The sequence below is a fragment of the Juglans regia genome, chromosome 4 (genome assembly GCF_001411555.2).
Source record: "Juglans regia cultivar Chandler chromosome 4, Walnut 2.0, whole genome shotgun sequence".
NCBI lineage: Eukaryota > Viridiplantae > Streptophyta > Magnoliopsida > Fagales > Juglandaceae > Juglans > Juglans regia.
The window spans coordinates 23,297,981-23,320,743 of record NC_049904.1 but is presented as its reverse complement, the minus strand read 5'-3'; the positions used below and the strand labels follow the sequence as shown (position 1 = coordinate 23,320,743).

At 33.3% G+C, this 22,763-nt stretch overlaps 4 protein-coding genes and 4 non-coding genes across 8 annotated transcripts; 7 read left to right on the top strand and 1 right to left on the bottom strand.

The window, feature by feature from the left end:
• Positions 1-1,380: 1,380 nt before the first annotated feature.
• On the top strand, positions 1,381-4,454 carry LOC109000710 (60S ribosomal protein L32-1-like). The gene is made up of 4 exons (XM_018977676.2): positions 1,381-1,504; positions 1,677-1,779; positions 3,880-4,061; positions 4,146-4,454. The coding sequence occupies exons 2-4, from the start codon at positions 1,690-1,692 to the stop codon at positions 4,273-4,275; spliced, it is 402 nt and encodes a 133-aa protein (XP_018833221.1). The 5' UTR covers positions 1,381-1,504; positions 1,677-1,689; the 3' UTR covers positions 4,276-4,454.
• On the top strand, positions 1,918-1,997 carry LOC118348388. The gene has a single exon (XR_004801478.1). It is a non-coding gene; the product is annotated as a small nucleolar RNA U31b (small nucleolar RNA).
• LOC118348337 lies at positions 2,318-2,399 on the top strand. Its single transcript, XR_004801431.1, has one exon. It is a non-coding gene; the product is annotated as a small nucleolar RNA U31b (small nucleolar RNA).
• On the top strand, positions 2,499-2,575 carry LOC118348370. The gene has a single exon (XR_004801464.1). It is a non-coding gene; the product is annotated as a small nucleolar RNA Z195/SNORD33/SNORD32 family (small nucleolar RNA).
• On the top strand, positions 3,458-3,543 carry LOC118348371. The gene has a single exon (XR_004801465.1). It is a non-coding gene; the product is annotated as a small nucleolar RNA Z196/R39/R59 family (small nucleolar RNA).
• Positions 4,455-9,083: 4,629 nt separating the features above from the next.
• LOC109000708 (membrane protein PM19L-like) lies at positions 9,084-10,959 on the top strand. Its single transcript, XM_018977674.2, has 3 exons — positions 9,084-9,728; positions 9,838-9,883; positions 10,010-10,959. Exons 1-3 carry the CDS (start codon positions 9,382-9,384, stop codon positions 10,085-10,087), a joined length of 471 nt encoding a protein of 156 aa, XP_018833219.1. The 5' UTR covers positions 9,084-9,381; the 3' UTR covers positions 10,088-10,959.
• Positions 10,836-17,488, bottom strand: LOC109000707. The gene is made up of 4 exons (XM_018977672.2): positions 17,075-17,488; positions 15,467-16,344; positions 15,268-15,366; positions 10,836-11,232 (listed from the first exon to the last, which is right to left on the bottom strand). Exons 1-3 carry the CDS (start codon positions 17,157-17,159, stop codon positions 15,274-15,276), a joined length of 1,056 nt encoding a protein of 351 aa, XP_018833217.1. The 5' UTR covers positions 17,160-17,488; the 3' UTR covers positions 10,836-11,232; positions 15,268-15,273.
• Positions 17,199-22,350, top strand: LOC109000703. The gene is made up of 4 exons (XM_018977668.2): positions 17,199-17,223; positions 20,329-20,510; positions 20,642-20,741; positions 22,096-22,350. Exons 1-4 carry the CDS (start codon positions 17,199-17,201, stop codon positions 22,188-22,190), a joined length of 402 nt encoding a protein of 133 aa, XP_018833213.1. The 3' UTR covers positions 22,191-22,350.
• The last annotated feature ends 413 nt before the right edge of the window (positions 22,351-22,763 follow it).

The following is a 22,763-nucleotide window of genomic DNA, read 5'->3' as shown; positions in this document are numbered from 1 at the left end:
TTTTTCATTGACCTTGCCTCAGTTCATTGATCGGTTCATATCAAAATGCAATGTAGAAAAAAAATATAGCAGGATTTATTTGGTCGAAGCCACTATAATGTCAAAATGCCTCAGTTCATCTCTACTCTACATATCCCCAGTTTATTGTTCCAAGATGCTATGAACTGCTATAACAGACTAATAAACTTGAATGGAGATTAATATGAGGATCTAGCTTTAAACCCATATCTTTCTTTATGCTATGAGGATTTGTAAACCCATATCCCTGTAACATTTGTTTCTTAGGCAAATAATACAAACAAGCTAATTTCTGAAGAGCAAACTCACATTAAAGATAAACAATACCAACCAGCTGAAAAAAATAAAAATAAATAAACACACAGAAGTACCAATTAACCAGGAAAAAAAAACACATTGAAGTACCAACCAGGAAAAAAAAATTCAATGGCTACCCACAACGAACCAGACCCCCAAACTCACGAACCAAACCTCTTTGGCTACCCACAACGACGACCACCAGTTGGGGCAAATTCGGTTGTTTTATTTGACTGCCTACCCACAACGACGCCAACGACGGGATTTAGCTGGATTCGGTGGCTTTCAATGTTTCACACAGGTTCTGCTGTGGTTTTGCGATTTCATTTCTGAACTTCCATCTCTTTCTCTGTTTTTCGTCTTTTTTTTTTCTTTTTTAATAATATATCGGCTACGATTTCCCCCCGTGTACCTGTAGAAGAGCTGGTAGTCAGAATCTGTGATGGAAGAATCCAGTACAAAATAACACATAGCATGAAGTGTTTATTTATTTTAAAAAATTAATCTCAATCTAGGCAAAGCAAATGAGTTATTGATCAAAATTTGTAATAATTTATTCTTACTATAAGTTACATTTAGATGTTAATATGAGTTGAATTGAGTTGTAAATAGTTATATTTTATGGATTTTATTAAGATGAGTTTGACTTTTTTATATTGAGATAAATTTAACTTTTTAGGTTAAAATATATGAAGTAGATTGAGATGAATTTAACCTTTTTTTTTTTTATGAAAAGTTAAAAAAGTAGTAAATCTCATCAATAATTCAATTTAACCAAACACAATTGACTTTTAAGGTGAGGTTTGGATAATAAGTTGAGATGAAAGTTGAAAATTGAATAAAATATTGTTAAAATATTACTTTTTAATATTATTATTTTTTTAGAATTTAAAAAAATTAAATTTTATGTTAAAATTTTAAAAAATTGTAATGATTAAATAAAACGAATTAGTTGCTATTTTTATCCAAACTGGGTCTAAGTTGAGGCCCACTGGACCTGCCTGAAATGGAAAGTGGATTAGCTCCAAACTACAACTAGAGCCGGTTCAACCCTTTATCCTGATTCCCAAACAGACCCCCAAGGGCTGACGCCAATTCTAAAACCCTAATTCGACAACCTCATCGCTTATATATACTGGAGAAATGCACCAGTACGTTAAGCTCGGCCGCTAAGCAAAGCCTATTCTCTGTAATCCTCTCTCCCATTCTCTCTTAGTTCTTCAGCATTTGTATACGTTAAGCTGTTTCGATTTTTCGACGTCTAAGACTTTAGATATCCTTTCTGTTTAGGGTTTCAGATCTATTACGATTTATTCAAGTCCCAGCTAACAAATGTTTTTTCTTCGTGATACTTGTTTCAGAAAGTAAGAGAAAATGGCGGTGCCGTTGCTTACGAAGAAGATCGTGAAGAAGCGGGTCAAGAAGTTTAAGAGGCCGCAGAGCGACCGCAAGATCTCTGTCAAGGTATGTAAGAAATACTCATATCAGAGTCACTTCTTTATAGCTTTTTTGTTTGTTCAGTCATTTCAAACTTATTACCTTTGAAGTTTTGTTTTTTTAGACTGATTTGGTACATATATTTTTATTAATGTTGTATTGGGTGAAAATGATGATAGTTTTTGTCGCCCCAGTCTTACTTGCATCTCACGATGCAAGATGGTGATGGACATTTTATCTGATTCTAGTAACCCTTTTTTAATTTATGTTATCTTGTCTGCACTCTATGCAGAAGTATCCTTTTTTTTTTATCTGCCCTGCTATTGTATTTTTTAAATGGAATCACCGGGATTCGGTGATGAGTTTTGAGTCTTTTGACACCAGTGTTCCACGCCTTATTTTTATACTATGTGGTGAATCCGTTTTCAACTCACGGACCCCATGATGTTTATGTTTATGTTGTCATACTGTTTTTCTTATATTATTAGAGTTTGGCGTTTAAATTTCACGCTTATCAAAAACATTTTTAAAGTCCAGCCTTCTCACAGGCCTTGAAACGCTCAAGGGATATGATGCTACCTTTTGACACCCAGTCTTACATGCATCCATTGGTGCAGGCTGGTGATTTAAATTATATAATCTGATCCCTCTGCTTACATATGTTTTTGTTTTGTTTATTGGTTCTGTTTACATATGTTTTTAATCGTTATTTGAAACTTCTTTGGAATAAAGGTCTAATTTATGCAACGAGATATGATGATGCCTAACCATCATTTCTGCAGTTTTATGATGAATGACAACATGCACTACCATCTGATCTCTATTGCATATTTTGGATGCATTTGTTTCTTCAATCAAATATTTGTTAATTGTGAAGTATTGAATTGATTTTTTTTAAATGTTTTTGTTCTGGTTCTATGAGATCCTGTTTGGATAGTGAAAATGTTTCATCTCATGATAACAATTTTCCTAAATTTTCCTCAAAAATATAATAAATAATTTGACTTTTCAAATTCCAAAACAATAATAATGTTAAAAAATAATATTATAATAATATTTTATTCAATTTTTATCTAAAACCATCTCATCTCATCTCACTATCCAAACCGCATCTGAATGTATTTCTGTAACCAATGATGCAAAATGTTCATTGTTTTTTATTTCTTACATCTCCAACAAACCTTTTATATTTTCTCCCTGCTATTATTTTTTTAAATGGAATCACTGGGATAAGGTGATGAGTTTTGGACACCAGTGTTCCAGGCTTTATTTTTATGCTGTGTGGTGAATCCGTTTTCAACTCACGGACCCCATTGTGTTTATGTTTATTTTATGATTCTGTTTTTCGTATATTATTAGAGTCTGGCGTTTAAAAAAGTTCACACTTATCAAAAAAATTATTAGAGTCCAGCCGTATCACAGTCTTACTTGCATCCATTGGTGCACGCTGGTGATTTGAATTATATAATCTGATCCCTCTGTTTACATATTTTTTTTATTGGTTCTGTTTACATATGTTTTTAATTGTTATTTGAAACTTCTTTGGAATAAAGGTCTAATTTATGCAACGAGATATGACGATGTCAAACCATCATTTCTGCAGTTTTATGATGAATAAAAACGTGCACTACCATCTGAGCTCTATTGCATATTTTGGATGCATTTATTTCTTCAATTGAATATTTTTTAACTGTGAATGTATTTCTGCAATCAATGATGCAAAATGTTCATCGTTTCTGACTTCTCTGTGATGATCATGTAAAATATCACCATCTTTCGGCTGAGATTGCAGTTTTTTTTATTAATAATCCTAATATTTATTGTTATTTTATAAAAAATCTGGTAAATTGGTTCTTCCAAGGTAAACCAATTGTTATTTTGCCCATTGTATCTGATGTCCAGACTTTATACATTGTTGTGGCTGGTCATTTCGTTTAACGGGGCATAGATTGAATTACTTACAGGTCTTGCGACACAGTGAGCCCGGGAAATTTCTCATTGGCTTCCTGTTACTATTTCCCTGTTTACATTTTTACTTTGATATTATTAAAAACAAAGTAGAGCTCCATTCGGTTTTGATTCAAACTTCCTTCTGTCAATGATTTTGGTGGAATGCATCTTTGACAGACAAACTGGCGCAGGCCAAAGGGTATTGATTCTCGCGTGAGAAGAAAGTTTAAAGGATGCACTCTGATGCCCAATGTCGGCTATGGTTCAGACAAGAAGACTCGTCATTATCTTCCCAATGGCTTCAAGAAATTTGTCGTGCACAATGTCAAGGAGCTGGAGCTGCTGATGATGCACAACAGGTAGATGAAAGCTGTAGCCCGCACTGCAACTTACTCAGTTTTTGTCAATTTGTGCTTATTTTTTGTGTTTTTACTCTTCTTCAGGACGTATTGTGCTGAGATTGCACACAATGTCTCCACAAGGAAGAGGAAAGAAATTGTGGAGAGAGCCGCCCAACTTGATGTTGTTGTGACCAACAAGCTTGCTAGGTTGCGCAGCCAGGAAGATGAATGAGTTTGAAACCCTTGTGTTTTTGTAGTGAGTTTAGAGTCTGTATTTAGTCATGGTTTTCATTATGAGCCTCAAGTGGGTCGATACTTCTTGTTCAATCCATGCTAGCTGACTTGCACATTTGTGTTTCATACTGACAAGATTTTTTCCAATCTAATTCTATTTTTGTGGCTTTGTTGTTTTAAAATCTTCCTTAAAACACATACCTATATATGAATCGATCGTACGCACTCCCAATATATGAATAAATTCTTCACCTATAGAGATGGTCTCAGTCAAGATAACGAGATGAAGCACGTTGATTCACCTTCCCCCTTCAGTCACATACCAAAATCTGATAAAGTTACTGAAGAAATTGAATGTTCGAGGTGAAACCAAGAGGCTCCCTGATCAAAAAGTATGAGAGTGGGGAGGGTGGAGGATGGAGGAAAAAGATGAGTGTGTCATGAATCCAAGGGCACACTAATCAGAAGCATATCTGGGCATAACACGTGGCTTCAAAGTTGTAAACAAGTAGAGTGCTTAGACTATAGATTTGTCACTCAGTTGTATGTGGTTCTGGTGTGAATCTATTAGCCAAAGCACATTAACTGCACGGCTATGGCCAGGAGTTCTTCTGGGAAACAGTAGCCCAAAATGATTGCATTATCCTTATTTCTCTACAAACTTAGTGAGGCAAAACCAATGATCTCTAAAGTTGGTCCTTGTTTATACTACAGTTATAATGTAATTCTATATCTATTTTTGCTAATCCAAAATCTTTAAGAACAAACTAACCACATATTAAGAAGGATGGCTCTGGCTATGCCAGAATACTGACTGGTTCTGTCACTTCTTCACTTCATGTTGCCCCAAAGCTCAGGATCTGTTGTTGATCTTACATCTTCCACTTGCTTCTCCAATTGGCGAATTTGTCTTTCTATCTGTTCAGTCGGAGCATAATTTTTCAGAAGTTCCATAATCATCTCGATACTCCCACGACAGCACTTCATCAGGAATTTAATGTAATCTTGCTTCAACTGATGCCCAATTTCCATTGATTTTTTCGGCACTGTCCTCCTTGATGTCTTCTCGTCCAAGAGGGTAATCTCTTGTTTGAGTTGAGCTACTCGACTCTCAAGAAACCTTCTTTCTTCATAGTATCGACGACACTCTTCAAAGGGATCATTTCCACCATTTCCAAACAAAGATGCGGATTCCATTTCGTAGAGTACTCCTTTATCGAGCTGTTTTCTCTTTTCTTTCTCCTCAACTTCTTGTGTCTTGAACCTTTCAATGATCTCCCCAACAGAAACTTCATTCTCATTATCTTTTTCAATATTTTCTTCTTTCTGCACGGATCCAAAACTAAAAAAATCTTCATACACTTTTACCATAAAATAATCTTCGCAACAATCCACAGCTCTTCCATTCGAGTTCGTTACACTCTTCTTTTCTTCTTCCTTCTTGATCCCTCGATCAGTTTTTACTATAAGATGTTCATCCATTTCATCTACAAGAACCCATGAACCCATTGCCGTTTGGCCTTCGGTGCCCTGGTTCAGTTCTGAGATATCCTCAACATCTTCAAGATCATGAAGTCCATTATGATCTTGGTTTTTAGTTCCATCCCCGTCTATCTGAGCAGCGGATTCCCGACTCCCCATAGATTCTCCTGTGAAGAAGAAGAAGATGAAGAAGTGTATAACTACAAAGAAAACTAATCACACAACCAGAAGAAAGATTACCCAGGACTTAAAAATTTGTAAAGAAGAAGATGAGAAAGTGTATAATTGGAGTTCAAGGTGAGAAAGAAACCCTTGCGAAATCTGTTAGTGTTGGACCTGCTTGTTTTCTTGCTAGAGAGAGAGAGAGAGAGTTTGTATGAGTTACAAGGATGGGAGAATGGCATGGGTTTGGCGCCAATTAGCAGAGATGGCTACAGTAGGGGCATTTTGGAAAAAAACAGTGGATGAGGAGATTGAAGGCACTCACTTCGCTCATACGAGTTTTCTGTGAAATAAAGAAATTAATAAATTATATTAATAATAACTTTTTTATTAAATAGAGAAGTATCATGTAAATTTTTTTAATAAAATAAAACTATTATATTAGTTTTTTTTTTCTGTAAAAATTTTATAAAAATATTGTATGAAAAGTAGTAATAAAGAACAACCATTATGTACACCTCTTTTACGATTCTATTTTTAGACTCATTGTACTATGCTATTGTGACATTATTTGTCAAAAAAATATATTCTAATAATAATATATTCTAAGCAAGCAAAAAATATATTCTAACAATAGTTTGTTGTTCACTTTTCTATTTTGAGATCTTTCTTTTGGTATTTTTTTTCCTAAGCAAACAAGTTTTCATTCAGATAAGGGAAAGATGATACATGTAGAGGGAGCAGGGTTCTCAACAAATGCAGGGGATCTATTGGTGCGACGCATGTAGCTGGTGGGTTCGTCGGGGTGCGGCAACGCGTGACCTTCATGCGCGGAAGCAAGCCACACATGATGGTCACTCGCCGCGATTCTCGTCGTATTTCTCGTCGCGATTCTACATCGTCCTAGTAGATCGGCGGCTGTTGGTAGCCAGAGTGTGGTAAATTTGACCAAAATTAAACTGTGGAAGGAAGAGAATAAAACACTATCATAAGAACCAAAGCATATACACAAAACGATATTGAAAAGGGAATAGAGAGGAGGACTCCAGCATAAACACTAGAAGATATATATTTAAGTTTTTTTAAAGAGGAGAGTTTCTCTTTTTAAAACCTAGTAATAATTCTCTTTCTATTGGTAACTTGATGGCATGGAGGAAGGCTCTTTCTTTCCAAGGTCCCAATACGTAATTTTGGTTTGCCTACGCTTTCATCCTAGATTCCTAGTTTGAGCATCCGCATCCGTTTACGCATTCGCATAGCGTCTCCTTCCCTATATTTTAATAAAAAAATTCAACTTTTTTGACAAAAATCTCTCTATCCCAATTGACTATTTTAATTGAAAGTTTTGGGGTCTCAGCAGTGACTCGGAAAGTTATTGTTTATCATTAAATTATTTTTTATAAATATTTTATTTTAATTAGTAAAAAAAATCTTTTTCCTATCATTTATACTTTCCTTCGTACTTATATTTATTATAGTTGAAATTTGAAAGAACGTCATCATTGAAATGATCCATTTTTTTTTAAAAAATAATTGACCATTTGTGAAAATATGAGTTTTTTTAAATATTATTGTTATGAAAGCACCCATTTTAAAAATATTATCATTTAGAGAGATAATTAGTTTTAAAAGAAATCGTTACAGATGAACAATCGAAAATATGGATGCAATACATAATTAAATAATTAATTAAGAAAATGTGAAAAAAAAGTTAAAAAATTTTCTTCCGCCCTTTTTTCGAAAGACAAAAAAATAGTAGTTAAAAATGTAAAAAAAAATTAATAGAAAAATAATAAAATAAAAATAGAAAAATATTATTTTAATAAAATAGAGAAAAAAAATAAGAAGTGAGATGTTGGAAGTTTTGGAAATATGAGTAAGATTTAGGAAAAATTTACGGAAAGATAATTTTTACCTAAAATTTAGGAAAAAATTTACTCATCTAGATGTGAGTGCTCTTAATAAACAACCGTAGACTATGTATAAAATAAAAAAAAAATTTTATTTATAAGTCGGTGTGGATAACACACCTATTAAAATGTTTATATGACATAATCCGATTTAGAAAATGAATTTTAGAAAGAAATTTAAATGATGTGGAAAGTGTGCTTTATACATTGACTTGAAAATAAAATAATTCTAAAATAAATTTAATTAAAAAATAATACATAATTTTTTAAAATTTAATTTAATTTTAAAATCTTAAGATATGTTCAAAATTTTTAAAGACTTAAATGTTTAAGATTCATTTTGTACCATCTGATGTAAAAAATCAAGGAAATAAGTTGAGGACCAATCTTTGTAAAAATTACGTAGTATTATAGTTTGAGTTAATTCCTGTGTAATCTTCTATATATATATATATATTGGGTAATTAACATAAGATTGCTAGATTCAATTTTAGGATGTACAAGTCCTGCAAACTCACTTAAAAAAAAAGTGAAATTTATTATTAAAAATAATATTTTTATATAAATTTTATATTTATTAAATTTTTTTTAAAAAAAATACATAAAACTTACACAAAATATCATTTCTATTAACATAAAAGAAAGTTAAGGGAGGCAAAAAACTGTACTGTATTTAATGAAGAAAGCTTTAATCGCGTTGATTCTTGTGCTTCTATGCAAATAACACAAATTATCGTGCAAAATTTTTGGATTTAGAGTTAATTGAATTTATATCATCTTATTATTATAAATTTTTTCAAATTTTACATAAAATATAATAAATAATTCAATTTTTTTAAATTTTAAAATAATAATAATATTAAAAAAATAATATTTTATTAAACTTTCAACTTTCATTTTATCTCAACTCACTATCCAAATACCACTTTAATTTTCAACATTTACAATATAATATATGAATAATTCTACATATAACCGTGAAGTTCGTAAACGTCGAGTTTTGAAAAAGAGTGATATTCATTATTAAAAAATTAATTTTTTTTATATGAGTTAATCTATGTATGATTCACTTTTTTTAAAATAATTATGCAGCGATTGTACAATTCACGGTTTCAAATATATTTTCTCTTTTAAAGACACATTGCCATGACATGCAACGTATGCAAAGAGAATAATCTTGTTCAGTTGGAAAGTTTCAACCTAAATCGTTAACAAGATCAAATAGGTTTGTTTTCTGGGACTGGCAAAGACTATCACTTTCTTCCCTTGAACACTATCGGCGCAAAGCCTGAATAAGAATGTACCTTACAAAGCAATGTAAGCCAAGCAAGAATCCATTACGTTTTTGGCTTGCCTTGAATACCAAGCATCCTCTTTACACCACCACAGAACGTTTTGTAGTTAACAACCTCAGCAAGAAAAGAACCAAAAACCCTTTATGCCATGCTATGTATAAGACCCCCTCTTGCATGAAACACATGTATCAAGTGTACTAGTTCTGTCCTCTTTCAACAGTTTCTCACCCTATACCTCAACCATATTGTTCAAGGATGGCTAGTCAGCAAATGAAACCCGTTGCCGGGCTCCTTTTGGTCCTCAATTTCTGCATGTATGTCATAATTCTGGGCATCGGCGGTTGGGCTATGAATAGAGCAATTGATCATGGCTTCATCATTGGTCCTGGATTCGATCTTCCGGCGCATTTTTCCCCCATATATTTCCCAATGGGAAATGCTGCCACCGGATTCTTCGTCATGTTTGCTTTGCTAGCCGGAGTTGTTGGTGCCGCATCAGCATTATCTGGATTAAACCATCTTCGTACTTGGAATGATCGAAGCTTGCCATCTGCTGCTACAGCAGCCCTTATTGCTTGGACTCTTACTGTCCTTGCCATGGGGTAAGCATTACCACTCTCCAATTTTCCTATGTATCTCTAAACAATAATGAAAAAAAGCATCATAGAAGTATTTTTGTTGTTGATCATAATCAGCTAAACATTTGTGCAGGTTTGCCTGCAAAGAGATTGAGCTCCGCATCAGAAATGCTCGTCTGGTAAGGGACCAGAAACCAGTTTTCCTTTTCATTTTTCTGAAAAGAACAGGATAATCACCTGCACTTTCAATATTAAGTCTGAAAACCATTTTATCAGACAAAAAACTAAGTGATGTTTTCTTGCAGAGAACGATGGAGTCATTCCTAATCATCCTTTCAGCGACACAGCTTCTATACATTGCGGCCATTCATGGCGCAGCATGAAGATAAATTTGAAAAGTACAGAGAAATGGTTTTTGTGTGGCTTGTGTTCATTTTTTTTTTATTCCCTTTTTTTTACCACTTGAACCGTATAAGAACCTAGGCAAAGAATTGGCAGGCTATTGTGTGATTGGTGTGATTAGCAGTTGTTGTGATTTGTATGGAAAAACAGTAAGAAATGGTTTGGAAAAAAATGCTATATTTCTGTACAACAATGTCCCACCAACTTGAGTGATTTTCTTCAATTGAAACAGCAGCACAATTTCATTATACCGAAGCTTGACAAACAGGAAAAGGTCTAACTTTATAGTTCAAACAATCGATGAGTATTAGGCAGAGAAGTCTATCCTTGTTTCTGTTGCAGTCGAGAGCTTATTTAATGTGATAGATACACAAATAATGCCGTGCAATGCATTCTGATCGAGTTAAGCACTAAGAAAAAGTACATTAGTAGTGAGAAAGAAAAACTTGGTTACGGAACCTTCTAAAGTAGGTCTCGTGTGCCTTCTAAAGTAGTCTTTTTTGTGTGGAATGCTGTTCTTGGGAAGATATTGACCACGGACAATCCGAGGAAGAGGGGATGTATCGTGATGGATTGGTGTTTTACAAATCCATCAAGCATCAATAAAAAGAAGCCAGCAAGCATGAAATAAAAAGAATGGCTGTATCATTAATAGAAACCCATATGCCGTAAAAGCAAAACACAAATTTCTTGGAAAGAGAGTGAGTTCATATCCACTAGAAAACACCATGAAAGCAATCAAGGGAATATTAATATCATAGAAGAATTTGCAAATCCACATCGCACCACCACCATACCAATGCAAAGCAACTAGGTACTACACACCATTTAGAATATTTAAAAAAAAAAAAAACTACAAAATTAACAAGACATGTACTGAAAGCTAGGGACACTAAGCCGCCAACAAATATTGATACTATCACCACAAACCTCAAGCTGTTTATCTGATCAAGCTTCTTGCCTGATATTTATTGGGAAAAACCAAGAACAATTCTAGTAGGAAATAATAATAAAAAATTCTCTAGACAAAATCCTTCTTAAGTTTCACAAGCTTCACCAGTTCACTGAAGCCCATGCATGCCGTGTCTGCATCAAAAGGAAACCATGGCCCATACATGCTCTGTTTCTGCATCAAAAAGAAAACCATGGCAATACTCGATTACAATTTCTTTTTTGGGGGGGGGGAAGATTATGTCAATCTTTTTACTTTCTTAGCAAGTCCAAGGCATGAGATAAATTCACCAAATATTTAGAAAGTCTTAAACAATTGTACAACTATTAAGCAATACATGGTCTTAAATCTAATGAAGAATGAAAAGGAACAAAAATTTGAAGAGCCATAAAGAGCTGTTCAAATCACAAGGCCTAAGAGCAAGTTCTGCAGGTAATTGTGATCCAATCAAGCAGGAAAAAATTGCCTCTTTCAATGTTTCAGATCACACCATCGAGCAACCCAATTAGCAAGGCAAATACAACCCGAAAACAAATTTGCGAGGAATTAGAGACTACCATATCCAGTCTCCAAAATCAAATCCCCAAGGTCCTTTAAAGGTTAAGCACCAAATGATGCAGAATATCAGAGGCACAAGAAACATCATAAGTTAAAAAAATATATAAGAAAAATAGAGGAATGTGAACGGGGACTTACTGCTTGTATCACATGCACAACTTAAAGGTCTTTGAAGGCAAAAGCTGCATGAGGCATAATACAAGAGGCTAAAGAGAAAAAAAACTAAAGGCTTAGGATACAGTCAGAAGGTGATGTGGGGCTCACTGGGACCTTCAACAGGGATGAAAATGGAGTGAAAGCAGAAAATGAAACAGACATTGCAAAATCCAAGACCTTCTGCAATGATTTTTCCAATACCAATTGAAGTCTCTATCTCAAATGTGGATTACTTGTGCAATATTATCAGACTTGCTAAGACATCTGCTCCACAAATTGCTTGCCAAAAAACATAGCTTACTGTCAAAACCTGAGACCTACTAAGAAGCTTGTGGAATGTTGGAGCTTTGCTGGTGTGACTCAAAAGTCTTTCCAGTCAATTGTAGTAGGAAAGTCCAAGGAATATATCAGATTTGAGGTTAGAGAGACTGAAAGAAACAAGAACATGGGCCCGATGATGATCTTATCAGGATTTCACATGGCATAACATATTTCGACGATAAATGAAAATCACTTTTGCTCTCCCTTCGAGGGAAACTTTTGCTCCTATATGAGTGCCTCAGTAGTTTATTAAAACTAAGCTTATTTCATCATAATAGAGAAACATAAAATTTCGACAAACTACTAATAAATTCGCCTGTCAAAAGAACAATCTCAAGAGAGAGAGAGAAGAACAAGAAAAAGGAAAAAGAAGTAACTTGAAATGAATGATTTACAGTCCTTAATTTGAATTGTGTGTGTGTTTGAGAGAGAGAGAGAGTCAATAAAGGAGAAACTACACTACATTATAACTATGAGAGACGAAAGAAAAATAAATAGCTATGAAGAATGACTGATGCAGGTCGCCGTATGCATTATAGAAAATGTGCCTAGACAATTTTATTCGGTATACAGAACACCATGCAATCATAAAAAGCTGTCGGGTTCATGAATCGATTTCACCGAAAAAAGAAACTAAAACTGAAAGCAAGATTAGTTGGCATATGACAGAAAATCTTTATATTTTCTAAAACAGAGAAGTAAGAAACTGAAAAATGCCATTGAATGATGCAGTATAAGGCTCTAAAAATCTCTAAATGATTAAAAATAATTCCAAAGGCAACACCATGAATTTACGATTTGGGCTCTTTTTGGTTGAGTGAAATATTTATAAAGTGCAGAAGTCTTGGCAGAGCTAAACCTTTCAAAAGCGCATCAAAATATGCAACTAGCAAAATGTGCCACCTAATTTTGCTTTTTTTCAGTAGCCACCTTTTTAAATCAAAAACCATAGATCCGACTTTCTCATTTCACTTCATCAAGACCAAAAGAACAAGTTGCAGGGAAGCCATCATCTTATCTCACAATTTTAATACTTACCTTGTCCATCCTTTCAGAGGCTTCAATTCAACTTAAAAGGTTTAGCCATTGCCTGATCACCACGGCATCTCAAATTTTTTTCTTTCCTTCCATCCTTTATCAGAATTCTCAAGTCTTTCTGTCCTTCCCATGTCTCGTAGAAACTTCATATTAAACAAATTCGGCTCAAATTATCATCTCAATTCAGTATTACACAAGAGTATACCAATTTTTAATCTATTTACCTCTGTTTGACTTCATTACCCTAGCATCCCAACTGAATAGTAACCTCAATCTCCTCGGGAATATATCCATTAACATTAGAAGAGGATGGGAAGTTTTCCAGCGTTACACTAGATTGCACTTGGGAACAGGTGCCAAGATCAGATTTTGGAAGGATGCATGGTGTAATACCAGTGTTTTACTCGATCTGTTTCCGTCTCTTTTCTTGATTGCAAGTAACAAAGAGGCCACAGTGGCGGAGGTTATGGAAGTCTCAGTCTCAGGTAGAAACATTCACTGGAACATTAATTTCAACCGGGCGGCACAGGACTGGGAGATGGAAAGTTTTGCAGAATTCTATAGCCTCTTATATTCTGTTAGACCGAATATCCAGCAGGAAGATGAGTTGTGGTGGCATCCTGCAGGAAAAGGGGTATTCTCAGCTCGCTCTTTTTATAAGGTTCTCACACAAGAACCAGAGGTACAGTTTCCTTGGAGAAAGCTTTGGCGTCATAAGGCTCCTCCCAAAGCCTCTTTCTTTGTGTGGACAGCGTCTTTGGGGAAGATCCTCACTACGGATAATCTAAGAAAGAGGAGGATAATTATTGTACATTGGTGTTGTATGTGTAAAAGTGGGGGTGAGTCGGTAAATCATTTACTTTTACACTGTGAGGTAGCTAAGGCTATTTGGGACTCGGTGTTTATAAGGATGGATATGGCGTGGGTGATGCCGGAAACAGTTTTGGATGTATTGGCTTGCTGGAATTCTATCCGTGGGGTGAAACAGATTAAAGCAGTATGGAAGATGATCCCTATCTGTATTATGCGGTGTCTATGGCAGGAACGAAATGAGAGGACTTTTGAAGACAAAGAGAGATCTGTGGAGGAGCTTATATTGTTATTTTTTAGAACTCTTTGTACTTGGGCCATAGCTGTAGACTTTAATGGCATGGACTTTCACGAATTCCTAGTTTCCAATATGCCTACATAAACAGGGCATTTTCTTTGTATCGTGTTACTTTGGTGATTTAATAAAGTCTTATTTTTACTTATAAAAAAAAAATATATCCATTAACAATGAAATCCAAAAAGCAGAAATGCTTGTTCTTGAACACCCAACACTTCTTTTACTTCATAATGTGGCTGTCCTTGAAGCCGTTTATTTGGGTTTCTGGCACAAGTAAACCGATGAGAGAATGCACCAACTTTTTTATTATGCAGGCTACACAACAACAAATATACTATCCCTTTGCATGAACGTAGCAACTACTGTATCTCGCACCCATCAATCATCACAATTCACAATTTTTTAAAATTATATCCTAATTTCCTTAAAATTGAATTTTCACCAACATATCTTGCCTACCCTTTGATTCTTAAGCACTTGTCCAAACTTCTAAGATAGCATATTTACCCCATTTATATCTCACAGACCATGTGTCATAAATGTGAAATTTACATCATCAAGAAATTGATATATACCATGAGGTCCTTTGTCCAATTCTTGCTAAAGAAGAACGGACAAATGAATTACAAGGCAAATGATAGAAAGAAATTCCATGGAAACCTATTTTATTTCTTCCATACGCACACTAGATGGGCAAACTACATTTGGCTGCTGTAAGACTGGTCTCTACAGCAATAAGAACTTTGTTGTAATCCTAATGTTTGTAATATAAGACTGACTATGCAAAAATTGTCGTCTATCAGATAGTTTGACATAATCAATCAATAGCCTATACCTCCAAAATCTCCTATAAACAGTAACACCATCCTAATAACAGCCAAGCTTGCTGCACTCTGGCCAGGAGGGGGAGGAAGAAATGCACAGAAAAAGAAAAAATTGAGCAAATCCCAGTATATCACCGCATAATTATTTTAGGAAAAAAAAATAGGCCAAACTAATATATATAAATTGGGTTAAATAATCCCAACCTGAACTTATCTCCCGAAGCCTGCTAGCACCTCAAATAATCCACAGCAACACAACCAGGAGGTTCTTTGCACCACTTTTGGGGCTGGCGCTTCTATAGGCTAAATATCAACTCAGAAAAAGATAATCAGATTTATCTTCAATGCATTATCCCATGAATCCATAATCAAATTGCAATCAAGAAAAGTATGGGGGCAATACCTGGCTTTCAGAACATTCAGGAATCACAGAATCTTTGACATGTGCTGCATCATTACTAGTTGCAGCAACAGGAGCACTTGATGATGGCAATATTTTACCCTCATATCGATTTGAAGCAGATTCCACCATGTTTGAAGATGCCTGTACATTTTCATAAGATAAAGGAAATACTTCCTCACTTTTCTTCAATGAAAAATCCGTCACAGCTGCTAGACCCTCCCTTGATTCCTTGCTTACTTCAACCACATTCATAATCACTGGATTCTCAACTGGAGCGCTTGGGGCCATTCCAATTGTCTCTTGGGACACAGGTACCACTGACTGTAGAGAATCAACAAGAGTAGCACTTTCTGAAATTGAATTAAAAGTCTCCCCAGCCAGTCCATCATCAGCAACCCAAATCACTTCCACCTGGGATGAATCAACCGGCTTATCCAAATCATCATATGATCGTGCTTCCAAAACTGAATTGTAAGCCACCTCGTTTGGTTTCTCCTCAGTGATTTGGGGCTTATCATCTGGACTACTACTGCTAAAGCTACGCTCATCCCCATCATGTGATTCCTTGGCAAACTCAACATGCTCTATGCTAACATTTTTGCTCTCAGAATTCTCCTCAGATTTCAGTTCCCTTTCGATTACAACGACACCATCATCCTCTAAGCCTATTTTCTGGGCACCCTCTACATCACTATGGACTCCCAACATAGTCCTTTCCTCAGCAACATATGGTCGAATGGATGATGAATCTCTCTCCCCCAATTCCTCACTCCCCTCATTAAATGGATTCTGATCGCTATCCTGGTCCCGAGATACAGGGCTACTAACCTCACCATCATCACTTTCCTTCCCATCTTGAGATTTCAAATCGTCATTTCCTACCATAGTTTGATTCAATCAGAAGATTCACAACCAAAATCAATCTCAACGAGTCACCTTAACATATACCTTTTAAGCCAACTCGACCATAAATGAAAATAAAAGTAAATAAATAAATTATGACTGAGTTACAGAGGGTAAGCTGATTCAATCCAATCAATACAATAAAAAACTTCAAGTAAAACAACTGTTTAGCAAACACCTATTTTTTCAATGCAACCTAAGTTTTAAAAAATAACAATAAACATGGCATGATTTAGGGGCCGAGGAATAAGTTGGTCTGCAATCATAGGAGTTCAAAATCAAGCAAAACAAGGGATATTAATATACACCCATAGGAATTGACGCCCAAAAAAAATTCAAAACAAAAGATTGATAAATGAGAGATGACAGCTAAAAAAGTTTTCTTTGGTCCGGTAGGACTGAAATTAAGCAAAAGAGAGAGTACCAACAAACACACTAACCAAACTTGACAAAAGGAAAAGGAAAAAACACACTGAAATATAGGGAAGTGTACAACTGAAAAACAGATGGGCGAGTGTACACTGGTCTGATAGAGTTGAAATCAAGCGAAACAGAACATATTATCAAAGACCCAGTGACCCAAAGTTGGCAAAGTAATAAATCAAAAAACAAAAGTTGAAAAAGTTGAGTGCATGATTGAATTACAGATAGACGATCGTGGATGAGTCCGATTCGAAAAAGCAAGAGGAGGGCAAAAGTCTGTACCTTGAGGGTTTTTGGTTGAGGGGTTATGGATTTCCTTATCTTTCTTTTTCTTTGCAGCCTTTCTCTTCTTGGGACCGGATGGCATGATTGAATTGGGGGGCTGCTCTCGTGGGTGAATCGTACAATGGGGTTCTCACAGAAAGTGGCTTGTCTCTGATATCGCGTACCTGAGTGCCCCCCCACACACTCTCTATGTCTCCCTCTCTCTCTCTCTCTCTCTCTCTCAACTTTCTACTGTAATAATGTTGTGTTTATGTTTACGTTTTAAAATTGGATATATTAACTCAGCAAGGTAGACTGGCGAAGTAGCAGGGTCTGAAACAGATGATTTATTGGAAATTCCGAAGCAAAATATTGAAACGTCGCATGTGGAATGGAGGGAGGATGCGTAGATTCTCTCTCTCTCTCCCTCTCTCTCTCCCTCTCCCTCTCTCTCAGGGAATAATTAATAAATTATTGACTGCTTGTCTACTGAACAATGTCGGAAGTGAAGCTTTTCACCATCGCATCGTAAATATTTTTTATTTAACTTCTTAATTTATAAAAAAATATTTAACAACATTATTTAGATTTTTACGTTAACTAAAGATCTTTTTTGTAAAATTCATACATGAAATTCAAGAAAATTATAATTAAGTATTTCTGTTAATCATTTGTTAGAAAACTAACCAATGCGACATCTGAAATGTGACATCAATATCTAATTCAGTCTATCGAAAGATAATTTTTCTATTAATTTTTTACTTAAAATTTGACGGAAGTACTTAATTGTAAGTTTTTTGAAATTTGGGTTTCAATTTTTCTAAACTAAAAATTGAAATATCGAATTGTAAAAATATAAGATAATAACGCTTTCTTTCCTTGTTTGTTTGTGTTTAAAAAAAAAAAAAAAAAACGAGAGTGCAATTTTTTGAAGGGTGGATGCTAAAGCCTTGAATAAATGTTATTTTCGGATGAAAATGATGGAGGGGGAGGGAAGAGATATGAGATAGATTAGGGGAAGTTTGAGTGGCGTGGAATTTGCTAAGTTTTGTTTGTATTGTTTGTGCCATGGAATAGGAATTGATGATGTTTGCAAATATTTATTATTGAAAGGAATTGTGTAGATTCATTATGATGGATTGGTCACATTCACTTCATTGTTTTGGTGCATAAAAGTTAAAAAGTTGCAGTTCCAAAATGAATGTTTGCAATACAACAAGACGCAATGGGAAATTTCTAAGGGAGAAAGGAGACAGATCAATATTTATTGTTGTTTATATAAATATTTTAAATAGTATTTAATGATAAATAAATATTATAAGACATACTTTATGAGACTATATTTTTGTATTTGAGACTCTTAAAAAATGAGTAATGTTAGGTTCAAGTTTCAAACATACAGACTTCTTGTAAAAATGTAGGCTCTATCAAGAAAGGAGACAGGCAAAAATGTAGGTTTTATTTTATTATTACTTTTCACCTATTTTTCTACTATTTATTATTTTTCATCTACTTTTTACTACTATTTATTATTATTCACAAATATTTTCAACACTTCTCAAATATTCTCACCTTCCAAACTTGAACACCTCTCAAATATTCTTCCTACCCTAAGGTTGCGTTTGGGTAACGAAAATACCTTAGCACTTTCTAAGTATTTTCGTACTATTAGAAATACTCCACATGCCAAACAATTTAAAATACTCTAAATGGGACCCACAAACCCACTTCAATTTTTACTCATAACTATTCACAAATATTCTATAATATTTATTATTATTATTATATATAAATAAAAATAAAATCACTATAATATTTATCACTATTATATATAAATAAAAAATAAAATCAATAATATTTATCACTATTAAATAAAAATAAAAAATAAAATCAATAATATTTATCGCTATTATATATAAATAAAAAATAAAATCACTATAATATTTATCACTATTAAATATAAATAAAAAATAAAATCACTATAATATTTATCACTATTATATATAAATAAAAAATAAAATCATTATTATATATAAATAAAAAATAAAATCACTATAATATATAAATAAAAAATAAAATCACTATAATATATAAATAAAAAATAACATTACTATAATATTTATCACTATTATATATATGAAAATAAAATTATTATAATATTTATCACTATTATATATAAATTAAAAATAAAATCATTATAATATTTATCATTATTATATATAAAAATAAAATAAAATCACTACAATATTTATTAATATTAAAAAATCACTATAATAAAATCACTATAATATATAAATAAAAAATAAAATCACTATTTATCACTATTATATATAAATAAAAAAATAAAATCAATATAATATATAAATAAAAAATAAAATCACTATAATATATAATAAAAAATAAACTCACTATAATATTTATCACTATTATATATAAATAAAAAATAAAATCACTATAATATATAAATAAAACATAAAATCACTATAACATATAAATAAAAAATAAAATCACTATTATATATAAATAAAAAATAAAATCACTATTATATATAAATAAATAAATAAAATCACTATAATATATAAATAAAAAATAAAATCACTATAATATATAAATAAAAAATAAAATCAATATAATATTTATCATTATTATATATAAATAAAAAATAAAATCACTATAATATATAAATAAAAAATAAAATTACTATAATATATAAATAAAAAATAAAATCACTATAATATATATATAAAAAATAACATTACTATAATATTTATCACTATTATATATATGAAAATAAAATTATTATAATATTTATCACTATTATATATAAAAATAAAATAAAATCACTACAATATTTATTAATATTAAAAAATTATTATAATAAAATCACTATAATATTTATTATTAAAAATAAAATTACTATAATATTTATGAGATATATACTTTTTTCAACTACCTATCTAAAAGTCAACAACTTAACATACTTTACACATTCAAATAACTCAAAATACTCTCAATAGAGTAAGTTTGAATGTTGAAGTGAGTTGAGTTGAATTGAGTTGAGATGATAAAATATTGATAAAATATTATTTTTTAATATTATTATTATTTTGAGATTTGAAAAAGTTGAATTGTTTATTATATTTTATATTGAAATTTAAAAAAATTATAATAATAAGTTAAGATGAGTTGAGAGTAATTTACTAACCAAACGCAGCCTAAGATTTATAAATTCATTCTAATCTCTACTCATAACTATTAACAAACATTCTTAGCGGTAGAGAATTTCGCTGTGGACGTAGCAACGTCCTTCACAGACTTACATCTCAGCTTTCTCTCCTTTCTCCCGCTCGACGCTCACTCTTTCCCTATTCTTACTGAGTTCACTCTGTCTCCCAAGTCCCAACTCCGTGGTTCTGTCATTCTCTCAGACTCAAGCGCATCTTCACTTTCTCAGGTAAGGATTATTTGAAGGTTACGTTGGGTTTGGGTTTCGGCATAATCCATAATCCAAATACCCACTATACGTTTGCAGATCTACAATTTACAAATGTCTTTCTCTCTCTAAATCTTTCATTTTTTTTCTAGTATTTTATTCTATCTCCGTCCCTATCTTCCTCAACGTCCACAAACTGTGTTTTGCGCATACAAAACAGGTTCGGCTTCCCACATCACGGGCTCTCTCTCCGTATGTATTTTTGCCTGCCGCTCTTTCCTTGATTGCGTTGTGTTATGGTTATGTGTGCTGTTGTAAGTTATATTGGGTTACTTTACTTTTTCTGATATGCAGTGTCTGCAACCATTGATTTTCGTTTCCGAGCTTCGTGCTCAGCTGCGTTGTTTTGTGATATCGTATCATGTACTGTGGTTCTTCTGATTGAATGATCTGAAGCTGGGATTTCTGATCTGGGTTTGTATCATTTGCATTATTTTTGGCCCATTTGGTTGTTCCAGATGATTATTTTGCACAAACTATGCAATAAAATTTATTTTTTAACTTATTCTGAAAATCTCGTGTTGGATAGCATTCTATTGCTGGGGTTTGTTCCCCCCCCCCCCTTTTTTTAAAAGCATCAATTTCATATACTAATATTGCTTGGGATAATTCTTGAATCATGATAGTGTTTTTGGCAGTATATTAACTATATCAAATTGATGAGATATAACAATTTATACCAGATTTTACCGAGCAAAAAAGAAACTATTTATGCCAGAAATTGACAACAGGAGTATGCAGCAGCAAGAGTCGGCCAATATATTTTTTGTATGATGCTTTTATCTGAGAGGGAAAAAAAAAAGTCCTCTTTTTAACAGACATAAAATTTAGAAACTCATTTCCATTCTCTCATTACTCATTAATTCGACAAGGTTATCCAATATATTTAGAAAGTCTTGAATTCTAACTGACTAGAATTTTCTGCTAGTCATCAAATTTTCTCTCATATGGTTCAATGATTCTCTTGTTCTGTATGAAAGTCAGATGTAAATACTCCAAACAGATTCCAAACTTCTTCATTATCTTTGCCTTCAAACTAGACTCTGCTTTCTAATTCAATCAAAACAAGTCTTTATAACAGAAATCATGTACTTAAGAAAATTTATTATTGTTCATGTTTTAGGTGACAATAAAATATCCCCGTGCAGATTTATCAATGTATTTCAACCCACTGCCAAAGTAATACGAACATCATCTTGACACATGTTAACAGGTTCAATTCAAAGCAATTTAACTGAACCTAAAGCCCTGCATCTCAGAATGATTATTTTGGTCTTGCTAATTATAAGTTTGACAGTCCATTTTGCCTTTTAAAGATTGCACCAGCTCTTGCTTAACATTGGTTATGGTTGTTATATATAAAGATGTATGCTCATTAAACCATCTCGGTATGTGCTTTGAAATAACAGGGAATTTTTAAGCTTTAAGTTATATGCTCGTAAAACTGATGTGATGATTTTTTAGTGATGGTTCTTATCTGAATTCCATTGTTTGAAGTGCTGATGAACTTGTTCTGTTTTCTTTGTGTTTGTGGTGGGAATGACAGGAATGCTGCATTTGCCTAGCCAAGTACAAGGACAAGGAAGAATTGAGGCAGTTGGCATGTTCGGTGTTCCCATGCGTTCTACCTCAAGTGTGTAGATCAATGGCTCCAGCCTCCAAATTATATCTTGGTGTCCTCTTTGTAAATTGTACCAGGACTCGGATTGGCCCTGCTTTGTGGCATTGTAATGAATAATACATTGTACATGGTAAAACCTTTTGGCATTCAAACATCAGACTTCTTTTCAAGCTGCTAGCATGTGAATAACTGTTCATGCATGGTAGATTATTAGTACATTAATTTATGTTGGAACCAAAGCATGGTGCTAGACAATAGAAAAGCAAAAGAATTATCTGGCTCAGAGTGCAGCTCAAGAATTTTTAGTTGAGCCAATACAAAGCATGCAGCAGAAGAAAACTTAGCATATTTCTTTTGTGATTTGGCACACCCTCCGAAAAACAGAAGGAAGAAAAATGGAAGGCAATATACTTAATTAGATTGATTTGAATACTTGGGCAGGCATGCATGTCTTGTCTTTTAATGTATTTTTTCTTTTCACATGAAAAATGATATAATGAAGAGCTCCAAAAAGGTAACGTCTGATTAATGAGTCTAAACTAACAATGCATGTACAAATTAAAGCTGCCCCTCTCTCTAGTCTCAATATTGGC